The sequence below is a fragment of the Microplitis mediator genome, chromosome 2, assembly GCF_029852145.1.
Source record: "Microplitis mediator isolate UGA2020A chromosome 2, iyMicMedi2.1, whole genome shotgun sequence".
Classification (NCBI taxonomy): Eukaryota; Metazoa; Arthropoda; class Insecta; order Hymenoptera; family Braconidae; genus Microplitis; species Microplitis mediator.
This window is the reverse complement of record NC_079970.1, coordinates 6,219,464-6,234,223: the sequence shown is the minus strand read 5'-3', so window position 1 is coordinate 6,234,223 and position 14,760 is coordinate 6,219,464. Positions and strand designations below refer to the sequence as shown.

At 29.2% G+C, this 14,760-nt stretch overlaps 2 protein-coding genes across 2 annotated transcripts; both read right to left on the bottom strand.

Annotated features, from left to right (window-relative positions):
- Positions 1-1,441: 1,441 nt before the first annotated feature.
- On the bottom strand, positions 1,442-10,766 carry LOC130678407 (GTP-binding protein Di-Ras2). The gene is made up of 3 exons (XM_057485570.1): positions 9,105-10,766; positions 6,497-6,715; positions 1,442-2,417 (listed from the first exon to the last, which is right to left on the bottom strand). Exons 1-3 carry the CDS (start codon positions 9,240-9,242, stop codon positions 2,184-2,186), a joined length of 591 nt encoding a protein of 196 aa, XP_057341553.1. The 5' UTR covers positions 9,243-10,766; the 3' UTR covers positions 1,442-2,183.
- A 139-nt stretch (positions 10,767-10,905) lies between these two features.
- On the bottom strand, positions 10,906-13,358 carry LOC130678408 (ARL14 effector protein). Its single transcript, XM_057485572.1, has 3 exons — positions 13,030-13,358; positions 11,191-11,462; positions 10,906-11,115 (listed from the first exon to the last, which is right to left on the bottom strand). The coding sequence occupies exons 1-3, from the start codon at positions 13,057-13,059 to the stop codon at positions 11,031-11,033; spliced, it is 387 nt and encodes a 128-aa protein (XP_057341555.1). The 5' UTR covers positions 13,060-13,358; the 3' UTR covers positions 10,906-11,030.
- Positions 13,359-14,760: the final 1,402 nt, after the last annotated feature.

The following is a 14,760-nucleotide window of genomic DNA, read 5'->3' as shown; positions in this document are numbered from 1 at the left end:
ATAAGATAATTTTAGTAATTCATTATCAATTCTATGCATTTCGTATTTAGAAATATGATCATCTGTGACCACATCGATCATATATGACCACATATCACATATGACCGCGTATGGTCACACATGGACCGCATTTGATCACATAGAACCACGTATGATAATTTATGATCACACATGATCATATATGAATTAATATCTGATACTAAAGCGTTTTTATTCATATCTGAGTAATTTCTGCCGGAAATCATTATTTTCCACAAATAGAAAAAACAAAAATTACGATAGTTTTTAAAAATCAAATCGACGACTCAGACTTAAATATACATATTTTTTTTTTTTTTTTTTTTTTAGAATCACAGTTATTCAACAATTATCGTGTTGTGTATTTACTTGTGCGTTTATAAAACGTTTCATTATCGTTGTGTATGATATAATTACTATTTATCAATTATTATTATTATTCATTATTTAATACAAATATTAATATAATTATTTCTTTACAGTAATAATAATTATAATGTACTATATGTGTGCCTGAATATGACTGACAATATATTCAGTGGAAATCTGTAATCAATTAAATTTAATAAAATCATTGTAAATTGAATTGCTATAGAGATAATAATTGCTATGAGATATATAAATTAAGTCTGAGTTGTCGTGCGTTGTGTTCACAGCTGGCTTTATTGTTTATAAATCATATTAATTCATTAATTATAACAATAATAATTCAGTTATCTGATAATAAATTTCCAATAATAGTAACTAAATAAATCTTTTTTTATTTTTATAGTATACCTTTAGTTAAATCGATTCTTATTATATAATATCGAGCGATCTACACTGCATCTATTTTATATTTTTCCCTAGTAAATTATTCATTTATTTATTTATTTATTTAATTAATTAATTATTCAATCGCACTGATTTATTTAAAAATTTTTACATTGTAAATCGAGCGACACAAAACCGATTTGAATTTATATTTAATTTATATTCATTAACTTTAAAATAACTCGAGCGTTAAATCGTAAATTGGTCTTGGATAAAATAAATGGAAATAGCATTTACACGTAGCAACTACCAATAACTTTTAACAATAAAATCTACAGACAATTGTATTCGTCATCAGTAAAAATACAAGCGCAGTTCAATAAAAACAATTCTCGGTTTATTTTGTGCTACACAATGTCAGTTAAATAATTACAGAACGGACGGTTGCGTCGTGTGTCGTCCGATTTATTTATTATTATTATTATTTTTTTTTTTTTCATATGTGCGATGCCATCAGATCGTAAACGATATTAAATTTTTTTCTCGTGTTAACAATAAAAGACCACATAATTTTTTATCATGTACATTACAATAAAAATAATAATAATATATCTATAAAATATAAATTTAATTAAAATAAAAAACAATTTTTTTAAATAAAAATATTTGTACGCTTATTTTGTGCTTGTAAATTATTAATTAAAATCTACACTATAACAAAAAACCGGGGTAAGTCCAGGCGGTGTGGGTGTTAAAATTTTCGGTGTTAAATTTCAACACCGAAAACGGTGTTAAAAACGTTTCTGCGTGTTAAAATATTGTTCGGTGTTGAATAATACATTTTTTTTTCTAATATCTATACATGAAATTTTTTTACACCGATTTTAACACCGCGTACACCGGTGTTATTTTATTTCAACACCGGTCTTTTCTAATTTTGTGCTTGTAAATTATTAATTAAAATATACACTGTAAAAAAAATCGGAGTAAGTCCAGGCGCCGTAGGTGTTAAATTTCAACACCGGAAATGGTGTTAAAAAAATTTCCCTGTGTTAAAATATTTTTCGGTGTTGAATAATACATTTTTTTTTCTAATTTCTATACGTGGAATTTTGTTTTACACCGATTTTAACACCGCGTACACCGGTGTTATTTTATTTTAACACCACTCTTTTCTAGTATAGAAAATAAAATTTTATATATTTTATTTAAAATAAAATAGTTCACGACCTAATGGATAGACATGAAATTCAAAGTGATAATTAATTTCATGACACCATGACCTAAAGTAATTAATTTTAGTAATACTTACAAGCCAATAAAATTCAATAAGTATTTAATGAATGAATTGAATTATTTAATTAATTAAATACTAATAGTAATATTAATAGTAATAATTTTTAATAATAAATTTACATAACGGCACATTTTTCCTTAAGGCTTATCGCGTTGTTGCTCTGCACCGGCTGTAATGAGACCGAGCGATTCTTCTCGAGGGTAAGAAGATCGCGGAAAAGTGCATTAACGTTGTGATTAGTCTTGGCAGAGGTCTCAAGAAATCCACAGCCCCAATTAGCAGCCTCGGCCGCACCCTCGCTCATTGATACTTCGCGTACTGAAGGGCTTTCATCGCACTTGTTGCCGACCTGTCAAGAATCAACATCACGCCATACGTCTACATCAATATTTTAGTCTATACATGTATAGATATATAGGTTCGTATATATATATATATACATACATTAAAAAGCTATTGGATGAATAGACTTTGAATGAGTATATAGAAGAGGAGGAAATGAAAGGAGAGAGTGCCCTCAACTCGTGATATTAACCTTTGGTTTTTTTAAATTTAAAAAAAAAAGAACTTTAACATTCGTAGCAACTTGACCTGGTTTTTGTTTTTTAATTATTATAATTGAGCGGTACTTTAAATAAAATACTAAAAAAAATATGATATCTTGTATATATTAAATATTCACATGAACTTTTTTTTAATATGAGTATCATCTTCTAAATGTAATACTGCGGATTAAAACCATAATATGAAATGTAAATTAAACTTTTTTAATTAAAATATAAACTTTACAAAGTATAATCCTTCAATTATTTCATTTAAATTAATAAAAAATTTTTATCACTTTTATTTTACCGAAAATTATTTTATTTTTATTTACCGTAAAAAATTTTCGGAGTGAACGCGGAATAAATCCGGAGTAAATTACTGTTTATTTATTTAATTTCTCGGAGTGAAATTTACTCCAAAGGGAGTTTATTTTGAAATTCAAACTCCGGGTCAGAGTAAATGGGGATCCAAAAATAATCCAGATCACTCCGAAATCGATCCCAATTTTTTACAGAAGACTTGAGTAGTCCTCAAGTTTTTTTAAACAAAATAATTTTAAGCCGGAAAAATATTTTAAAAAATCACACAAAACTCAAAACAACTAAACTTTAATTTAATTTAAAATTATTATCATTATTTATCTCCGTCTATTTGAGCTTAACATACATTAAATTAATATGAAAACAAGAGATTATCCGTCTTAACTCAGTCCATCTATGAAAACATACAGAAATAAAATTAACTTCTAGTGGTCTATAAATATTCAAATAAATAAACAAAATAATGAATACCGTACCAAAGTACTTAACAAATACGTCTCGAATACAACAAATGTATTTTCCGAGGGTATAAGTATATACAAAGAAGTTTGTCAATAGTCGCTTATATAAAACAAAGGCAACTTATCTACACCGATAAAAGTTGCCTCGTCTTTGAGAAGCTCGAGCTTATATTTATATATTTATGTACATGCATGGACTTACTGGAAGACAATAGAAATATAAGTGATTGACACATCCATGTATATTCATAAATATATACATATATATAGCAGTAAGAGTCATGGGTAGTGTAGAGACATGTCAGTGTAGAGCATAGCAGAGTAGTCTAGTTAGTCTAAGTCTAGGTCTGCGGTCTAGTCTATCTGCGGGTACGAGGGAGTTTGAGGCCATTACAAAGTTGAGTGGTATCGACACGTCTAGTCATCTCACTCTATTTTCTCCATCATTGCCATTAACGTCAATTATCAATTATCAATTATCAATTAATCACCATTTACCTTGGCATCTCCTCTTTCTCTTCTATTCCTCCTCAACATATTAATATATATACTTACATGGAGAAAAATTTATAGTAAATATTCCTATCTGATTTAAAAAGTATAATTAGTATTTTTTTACGAGCATAGCAATTACACTGCAGCACAGTAATTAATTTTTTTGTTTGATGTCCTTTTAACACCCGCATGAAAATATCATTTATGGTAAACGTATATTAAAAAATATATATGTTACAGATATAAATATATATGTGACAATACATGAAATCTTATACAGAACTATATATAGATTTTGGCCGATTTTATTATATTTCTATATATGTTTTCTCTTATATGATTTTATATATTTCCGTATAACTTCAATATATTATTTATATATCTGAAAACTTATAATTTTCATATATTCAAAAATAAATGTTATTTATATATGGAAACAAATAAGAATACATATATAATTCATCATTATGTGGCACGATATATGTACCATGTATTTAACTTTATAAATTTTTGTATATTTTTCGATATATAGAACCATATAAGTCTCTCTATATATGTAAAAATAAATAAAATATATGTGTGCTAGCTTACAAATTTACATATATAATTATCAATATATGTAATACATATATGTGCTAACTTATAAGTTTACATATATGATTATAAATATATATAATACATGTATTAACTTATAAACTTACGTATATAATTAATTATATTCAAAATTACTATATTATATATAAGAAAATACATATCGTTTTTGGCCACTTATATGCTACTCCCACATTGATTATATATTTTTCCATATATATTCATCATATATGGTATTTTCATGCGGACAGTAAAGTAATTCGTACACGCAGATAATGTTTTAATAAAAATTACCCACAAAGTTTAGTACTGTGAGGACATCTAGCCAGTAATTAAATTTTTACTGTTGTTACTAGAGACCGCACTTCATATCCATGTTATCGAGTACTATATTTTACAATGTGCATATAAAAGATTTAGGTGTTTACTACATGTCCTCACAATGTCAAACTTTTTAGGTAATTTTTACTAAAAAATTTTCTGCGTGTTGCTATAAGAACGTAATATGCTCATTTCCGCGATGTATAACCATTACTATGCATACACTGTAAAAAATCACCGGGGTAAGTCCAAGCGGTGTAGGTGTTAAAATTATCGGTGTTAAATTTACCCCCGAAAGCGGTGTGAAAATAACGCCACCACTGGTGTAAATATTCAGTACCGGTGTTAAAATAACGCCGTCACCGGTGTAAATATTCTTTACCGGTGTTAAAATATTTTACTTTGTGAATATTTTTACTTACTCGATTACTATACTTGTTAATAAATGATATTTTTTATTAATTTTCATAAAGAACTGACATTTTTTGTGTTTTATAATCTTTAAAGTTAATACTCCAAGCGGACGCAATTTACCCCGCTTTTACACCGACATTACTCCACTTTTACACCTGTTACCCCGCTTTTACACCGGTTTTACTCCGCTTTTACACCGGTTACCCCGACTTAACACCGGTATTTTTAACACCGGTGTAATTTCATTTTTACACCCGGCGGAGTTAAAACGAGTCCATTTTTAACACCGCTCTTTTTACAGTGTAGACCTAACTATTGTATGTTTATTTATATATAGTATTTTTTTTACTGAATATAAAAATAAGAAATACTTGAAAACAAGTACATGGAAAAAACAATGTAGTAGTTGCTACTCTCTGGGATAGTACACAGTTGAAAAATTTGTGTTAAATTTAACACAAATCACATGTCCCAAACGGTCCACTCAATTTTTTGTATTAGTTTAACACATTAAACTTTAGTTAAACTTACACTTGATGGTGTCAAATAATTGACAAAATATTTAACCATTGAATTTTTATACAAGAACACAAAATTTTCAACTGTGTACTGAGTATTTTCTGTGAAAAAAAAATTTCGGGCAGTAGTGAATATAGTCTAGATAGTAGTGGATAGTCTAAATAGCATACAATACTCTCTGAAATTTTTTTTTTCACAGAAAGTACTCAGTACTATCCCAGGGAGTAGCCACTACTATATTGTTTTTTCCGTGTAGTTAACAGCATAGGACTCATTACCATACACCGCGAAAAATTTCCGAAGTGAATGCGGATCGGATGACTGTTTATTTATTTAATTTCCTCGGAGTGAAATTTACTCCAAAGCGGAGTTTATTTCAATATTTAAACTCCGAATCAGAGTAAATGCGGATTTAAATAAAATCCCGATCACTCCGAAATCACTCATCTGAAAAAACAAACTCCCTATTTACTCCCTATGCGAAGTAATTTTTTAAACTCCGAATGACGGAGTAAATTCAGATTTAAATAAAATCCACAATCACTCCAACTTCACTCGCGAGTTTTTGCAGTATAAACATATGAGAATTTACTACATGACAATCAAATTTACTTTACTTTGATTATCGTGGATTAAATACTATACGGCAAAGTTATAATTACATTAAATAACAGCATGACATTTCTCTCCGTGTATGTATATATATATATATATACTCATCTTCTACCTGACTTAATTTAACGTTGGGTTAACGTGCTTACCAGCATTATCGGTATTTGGGAAATATCCTGACCCTTAAGCTCCCGTATCACTGCCCAGATTGGCCGTAATTCTTCTAGGCTTTGCCGCGAGCAGACCGAGTACACCAGGATGAATGCGTGACCTTTACTTATCGAAAGCCGCTGCATAGCAGGAAACTGGTGGGACCCGGTTGTATCCGTTATTTGAAGTGTGCATATATTTTTATTACAGCTTATCACCTACAATTGTATAATTGTTTTTTTTTTTTTAAACTCCACTCTGTTTATTTGTCGCGTCTATTATTATTGCTGTTGTTTTATTTGTGTTTTGTAATTTACTCGTATCGAGTGTTTTGCCTCACACTGTCAGCGCTTTGCTCGGATGGAAGAAAATTGAGTTTGCCGGAAAAGAGATGATGAACATCACGGTACAGGGATCGGCTATAGAGGGTGTGCAAGGGATGGTGTGGAGAGACGAGTAAAAACGAGGCTACATTTCCGGCTCTCAGTAGATATATATCTACAAGCAACTGCACAATTCTGCAGTAGATATATGTGCCGCATGGGAATCCCGATGATGTACTGCTAGAGAGAGATAAATTTACCGGTATATTGGTAAAGTCGATCGATAAAACAAGAATAAGAATTTAACAGACTATTTAATTTTAATATTTTTTAATTTTTTATCTAGCGCCAAGTGCTAACTTAAGATAAGGAGTTAAAAATTTAAATGTGAATCAGTAATGGAAGATGAAAACCAGACAACTGAGCTCTATATCATCGTATATTTATTTAGTTGACATAAAATAAATGATTTTTTTTTTTAAAATAACACCGAGTCCTTGATTATTTTAGTCGATAAAAAGTATTGAGGATAAAGATATTTTATTGATTTGTTTATTTGAACGATAAAAATAATTTTATTTATACTGGAGTGGTGTTGAATTAACGTATGAATAAAAACGAGTGTCGGTAAATATTTTCATCCATTCGAGCAACAAATAAAATTTAAGTGTGTCGTTGTTTGTGTGAGTAAATAGACGACAACGATGTGTAGAGAGCACACACGTCGCATAGACGTACACAGCACAGATCCCAAGCCAGTTTACCCATATTCAGCTATTTAATTATTTAAAAAGTTGTTTATAAAAAATTTAAAGAATAGAAAACAATGGGCTAGAGCTGGAGTACCAGAGCTAGAGACAGGGGATACACAGTAGTAGTACACAGTTTATATTACAGTGACAATGTGTCTACTATATGTACATTATTGTAGTATCAGGCAGACTCGTTTGAGTACTCGAGTTTGGTTCTTCGACCCTCAACGGGTCATCAGCCTTAAATATTTTCCCTGTCCCGTAGCATTGAATTATGAATAAACGGGACTAAAAGTTTTTATACTCCCTCTGACACTCTGCTGCTTCATAAATATATTCATAAGTACATTAAATATAAATATAAATATAAATCAGCGAGTTATTTAGAGCTATGAATATATGAGTTCAAATAAAAGTTTGTAATTTGAGTATGAATATTAACAGTAATTCCGATGGTAAAAATTAATAATAAAATGTATGAGTGGGTGGATATTAAATAAAACGACCGGAAAAATTTTACTGGAGGTTTACTCATGTGGGCAGATTTTATTATTAGTCATCGAATTTTCGTGGCTTATGACTTTTGTTATTTTGTACATGAGTGAAAAGTAATCAATAAGAATGAGGGATTAATTTTTTTAATAAGTTCTGATATTTATTGAGAAAAAATTTGTTACTTGGAAATTAGATTCAAATTCAGACCGAAAATGTTGTAATTTTTTTTACAAAAAATATGGATTTCAAAGTTTTATTTTACATAGGGGAGGGAGGGGTACCTCAAAAATTTTATAAAAAAAGTTTGATTATTAAAAAATCCAAAATCACTTTTGGGGAAGTCTACGATTTTTGTGGCGCCACCAAATGATCGCGAATTCTAGTAGAACTCGAAGAAATAAAACTTTTTTTTAAATAGCTATAACTTCTTGAAGAATGGACTTATTCAGACGTTTTTTTTTTTCAAAATTTTTATCTTTAAACGCACTTTCCGGAAAAAAATACAAAAAAATTGAAGATATTAAAATCTATGAAATATTTCATTTTGTTGAAAAAATCGCCTTTTTCTCGAAATCCATTTTTCTCAAAAACTGAGCGAGATATCGAAAAATTTTATTCTTAAAGAAAGTCTTATTTATTGAGCATTATTTTGAACTTTTTCAAAAATCGAGTGTCAGTCGAAAAATATTTTTGGTTCATGATAAAAACTATTAAAATTTTTTTTTTCTTCCTTTGCACCCAGTAATTATATAAAATTTAATTTCTTTTGATGTAAATTACTTTCAAAAAAATTTAATTTAATCAAATTTATTTAATATCCAGAAATTTTTCACCTTTTTCGGGGTACCCCATTTTGCCAAAAAATTAAAATTTTATTTTTTTACTTTGTATTTCCGTAAGTACCCCGTCTTGCCCCTTCCTCCCCTATATTTAATAATTTTTTTCACCAGTAAAATTTTTCCAATGTAATATTTTCCAGTGTTTTTTGTTTTTAATTCGAGTATAAACGTAATAAAAGTATAAAACTAAAAAAGTACCTGTCTATAAGTGTCTTCAATAGTTGGTATATAAGATTCGCGAAAAGTTCCTTTCACAAAACGTAATACCAACGAACTTTTACCAACTCCACCGGCTCCAAATACCACGACTCTATAGTCGTTGCTCTGTTCCGGCATCCTGACATCTGCCGTCGCGACTGATTATACCCCCGGTCACGGGGTCCCTTATATACGTTGGTTATTTATTCACTTACCCGTGCTCACGCACGAGGCTACAAGAGCATGCGATAATCCACCTCGCAATCTTACCGCCACTGATGACGTTTTATTTTTATATTTTTACCCAATAATCTTCTCTCCTCCGCCAGTTAATCAAGATATCAACCTATAATAATTTTTCCCCTTATCTGCCTGGTCTTTCTTGTCGTGGTCGTAATTGTTGTTGCTTACAGAACTGGTGACGACAGAGTCGATGACGCACACAAAAAATGTGTACAACTCAATAATTATCCCCTCAAAAATAACAATAGAATTTTGGCTGACTCCGAACACGTCTTGTTTTCCGAAATAGCCACTAATTTCTTCCTTGTCAGGGTTTATATATTTATTTATTTATTATTGCTGGTAATCAGAAGCAACCCTCGTAATTCCGAACAATACGCGTTTATTTTGATATCGTCTTTCAATGAGACTCACTCTGGTGTCTGGATTACACCAGTGTCAAGGCTGTAACTGAGATTACCTGACAGCACTAGTACTTAAATTAAAACGCGACAGACTGTACCACTTTTATCACATTACAATATTTTTTAAAAATAACTCAATCAATTAGCGCGGGTGTTTTGAATATCAAGTTTACTGAAAACGCGTCTCTGGTTTTGTCTCGAGAGCTTTAAGTCTACAGATGACGGAAGTAAAACACCCACGTTACATCAAGGGTGTAATGATGTAGGACTAAACCCTATGTGCTGTATCTGTATCAACTGATAAGGGTATCAGACTCTATTAGATACTCCAGTGAGTTTACGGGGGTTGGATCCCCCAGTAACTTTATGGCGCGTGGGGGCTGCTCCTGCAGGTTAAGAGAATACGTAGGAAGCACCAGCGAATAAGGACAGAGAAAAGTCAAGAGTGCAGCCACTCCTGTCCTCACTGGGTCGACGCACTTCTACCCTGTATATATTTATTTATAAAAGTTAATCACATCCGTATTAACTTTTTTTTTTTTTTTATTTATTATTGTTGTTGTTCGTTGCTCAATTCAGTCGGCACTTTGGTTTACACGAATGACTTTTTTTTCTCCGCAATTATTTTTATTTATTTTTATTTACGCAATATTTTGATTTAAATTAAAAATTTTTCTTTAACTTTTTTAAAATTTTTACACGCTAGTGGGTTTTATTATTTCGCGTCGCGAGGACTCTCTGAAGCACACCCACTAGGAACAACACCGGGTTCGAGCGCGTTTCTCGTTGTGTGCAGATATGTGCGCACTGGGTTCCTACGGCGACCAGTCGTAATGCTCTACGAAGACATGAAAAATCAATAGCCGACGAGAGGGTGGTAGTTGATGGGACGGATGCAAGCTTTTACTTGTGTAGGTGCTCATAAATTGCCACTGTGCTTTTACAATAATATATGTATGATATATCTATCTATACTTATCATCTATATACATATATAATTGTAAAAGCTTATCAGCATTAATTTAAAAGCGTAACTTATAATAATTAATAATTTAATTAAGGCATTAAATCCTTTTTAGTTTAATAATTAATAACTTAAATTTATTTATATCAAGACTTTAAATTTAAAATAATCTTGGACGATTAATAAAACATTTTTTGAAATTTTAAATAAAAAATGAATGTATATTTCATGTATTGTTAATAATAAATATTATTTTTAAAAAATTTCTATGCATTATTTTGAGAGAGGTCAGTTTAAAATATTAAGGTTTTAGAGCTAAGAGTCTTTAATTACTGGATTTTTTAAAACTATGTCACTTCCTTCATTTTCAATTGAATCATACGTCCATCTGCGATGGATCCTATTGAAAATAAATTTTAAATTTGAATAATGTGTTTGTTTGTGAAAGTTGATCTATACATTTGAAATAAATTACCTGCACTCGTGAGCGCACTTGGTGGAGCCGCATTTCAAGCATGGGAAATGACATCCTGAACAATCTGGCTGGAGACAGTCACAGATATTTGTTCCAGTTTGTATAAATATACCGCACTCGTCATACAAAATGTGTTTTTTACTACCCGGGTAAAGACGACGGTGGAGTTTACGTTTTTCTCTTTCGCTACTCTGGGGATCGAAGTTCTGGAGAAATTTCCTGGCTACATTGTCAGTGACGATCTGCTTACGGGAGTAACGGGTGTTGGGTTTCTAAAAAAAAAAAATTAATGATACTGAAATTTGCTGATGTTTAATAATTTTTGGATTTTATTTAAAAATGATAAATTTAAAAAATTGCACTTATAGTTTTTTTTATTTTCTGCATGTGCATTTTTTTAGTTTTTTTTTTTTTTTAAATAGAACTGTTGATAAAAAAAATCGAAAATTGTTAATTTTTTGGTAACTTTAAGATTTTAAAAATAATGAGTGGAAATATAGCAGACAAGAGACAATTTATAAATTTAAAAAAAATGCGCGTGCTGATTCTTCAATTATCTAAGTACGCATTTTTTTTTTTTATTCTAGAAGTTAAAAAATTAGTAATTGTCAACTACATTAAGACTCAAATTAATATAAAAATGATACTGAAATTAGCCGACGTTTAATAATTTTTGGATTTTTTTAAAAAACGACAAATTAAAAAAAAAATATTTCAAAAAATTGCACCTATAGTTTTTTTAATTGTCTACATGTGCATATTTTTATTTTGTTTTTTTTTTTAAATTAAATCGTTGGAAAAAAAATTCAAAAACTGTCAAATTGTCTGCTAACTTCAGGATCATAAAAATGTGATACTGAAATTAGCCGAGGTCTAATAATTTTTAGATTTTTTTTTAAACAATAAATTATAAAAAAAAAAATATTTGAAAAAATTACACCTGTAGTTTTTTAAATTTTCTACATGTGCATATTTTTAGTTTTTTGTTTTTTTGTAATTGATTTGGTGAAAAAAGAAATTCAAAAATTTTTAAATTGTCTGCTAACTTTAGGATCATAAAAATGTGAATACTACTGAAGTTAACCGACGTCTAATAATTTTTGTATTACTTTCAAAAACGACAAATTAAAAAAAAAAAAAGTTGCACCTATAGTTTTTTTAATTGTCTATATGTGCATATTTTTATTTTATTTTTTTTTTTAATTAAATCGTAGAAAAAAAATTCAAAAATTGTTAATTGTCTATGATAGGTGTGCTGTCAACTGATCCCAACAATTTTATACCACGACAAGTGATCCCTACAAATTGATCCCATCAACAATTGATTGTCAATTGATTTTTATCAACAACTACTTTACATAATTTAACTTTTTATATTTACATCAGTGAGTTTTAATTACTCATGTCATAGTAATTAATTAATAATTAATTCTTTTATGAATTTGTCAGTGGGATCAGTTGTCTGTGGGATTCATTATCGTGTGATCACTTGTCGGGGATCAGTTGTCATGGAACCTCTATGATACTGAAGTCAGCAGACTTCTAATAATTTTTGGATTTTTTTAAAAACGATAAATGATAAAAAAAAAATTGCACCTATAGCTTTTTTAATTTTCTACACATGCATATTTTTAGTTTATTTTTTTTGTCATTGATTTGTCGAAAAATAAAAAATCCGAAAATTGTTAATTGTCTTCTAACTTCAGTGTCATAATTGTCTGGTAATTTAATGTTCATAAAAATTAAACAAAATATTAGTCAGTTAATAAACTATTGATTGGTTGCATGACAAAAAGCATTAAATAATAAAATAAAAATAAATAAATACAATAATCTTACTTTAGAATTATTTGTTTCATCAGAGTCCATAATTGCAGTTTAGCGTTTTATTAATATCATCCCTTAATGTGAAATCAATAAATAAATTACGTGTTATCAGGATATATATTTCCTCGGATTATAACCTTATCCTCAATGTATGTTTATAAAAAAAAATATTTTCAAGGTTTAAGTTTTTAATTATTACAATTAAATTACATACGTATAATTACTATCCCACAAATTAACTGTCAAATCAATAAAATATTTTTTCATTAATACATTATATAAATTTTTTATACTTTTCAAAAAAACCTGACGCCGTTCAATTATTTTTCATCACATTGTAAACAATCTCGTACATATTTTTGCGTAATTACCGCCCTCTGTACTGTACAAAATTATTTATTTTACCCGTACCATTGCTCGGTAACATTATTTATTTTACTACTAATTGATAACCCGAAATTATTTTACCGATAGCCGTTAATTTTTTTTTCAAATATATAACATATATTTTATTTAAATATAATTATAATTTAATCAATAATTTATGAGGGGTATATACTAAATATGTAATTATTCTAATTAACTCGAGTTTTAATTACTCTCGGAATAAATATTAATACTAATGAGCCTGCAAGTTAATTTATCAGCCCGGAAACAAAATGTAATTAATAATGTAAATACACGTGTACTCTGACGAGTTTCATTCATAAAAAAAATTTTTAACTCCCCAAGGTCGCTGAATTAATAATTGATATGATATGACGAGGCTATGATGATAATAACTTATTATGATAATGATAAGAGCGATGTTAATCAATAAACTCAATGATTTTATCACTCATACATTCATAAGTACATAATTTTTATCTACCGCAAACAGTGATAAATTTTCCTGTTATTGTCTGACTGAGCTCTCATTCATTATATTAATAAATATATAACATGCGTAATAAAAAAAAAAAATAATTGAATATGAGTATAAAAATAAATAAATAAATATTGAGTTTATTTTTATACTAATAAAGTCTGCAAGTCACACAATAAAATTTATAAATAGACAGTAATTTTTTATCGAATTATTTGATCCGTAAAAAAGACGATAATTTGGGATGGGAATTTACTTTTGCAATTGCATTAAACGACCGCCTACGCATGGAAAAAAATTCCGAGGGAGCTGGAAAGGATGGAAAAATAAAAAAAAATATAAAATGATAACTTGGATACAGAAGAGAAATGAATGAAAAATAAAAAATTTACGTGGGATACGAGCTAAAGTTTATGTCAGGACGAGGTTTCGTGTGTAGTAGCGTGGGCGCTGTCGCGCATAATTTTTCACCCCCTCATATTACTCCCTCGCTTTTTTATTTGAATAAAAATATTCAATTAGTCGAGATTGGTCAAACCACTTATTGACATTAAAATAATTACATAAATAAATAGTAATAAATCAACGCGAAAAGACATGGGTTCGATTCCCGGACTAAACCACCATCATTTTTTATCGGTTCCTTTCTATTATAACATTGAATTCATTCAAAAATAAATCAATTTTTTCATGATTACTTCGTGTAATTCCCGGCATGGTAGAAGGCAAGAATAGCTTCCACTTCTATAATTCATAATATTTTAATCGCGGAGTATTTCATTTGCAAGATACCGCAAATAGTATGTAGTAAATGTGATAGAATAATTTATAAATTTTTTTTAGTTATTTTTGTACAAAGTCTAGATTACTTGTAGTAA

Bases quoted from the DNA above. Each gene is read 5' to 3' on its own strand.
- LOC130678407 (XM_057485570.1), bottom strand. From the start codon at position 9,242: ATGCCGGAACAGAGCAACGACTATAGAGTCGTGGTATTTGGAGCCGGT. The intron at 6,716-9,104 runs GTACTTTTTTAG...ATACAATTGTAG, and splicing joins TTGAAGACACTTATAGACAG to GTGATAAGCTGTAATAAAAA. The intron at 2,418-6,496 runs GTAAGCACGTTA...GATTCTTGACAG, and splicing joins CCCAAATACCGATAATGCTG to GTCGGCAACAAGTGCGATGA.
- LOC130678408 (XM_057485572.1), bottom strand. From the start codon at position 13,059: ATGGACTCTGATGAAACAAATAATTCTAAA. The intron at 11,463-13,029 runs GTAAGATTATTG...TTTTTTTTTTAG, and splicing joins ATGAAACAAATAATTCTAAA to AAACCCAACACCCGTTACTC. The intron at 11,116-11,190 runs GTAATTTATTTC...TATTTTCAATAG, and splicing joins AAGTGCGCTCACGAGTGCAG to GATCCATCGCAGATGGACGT.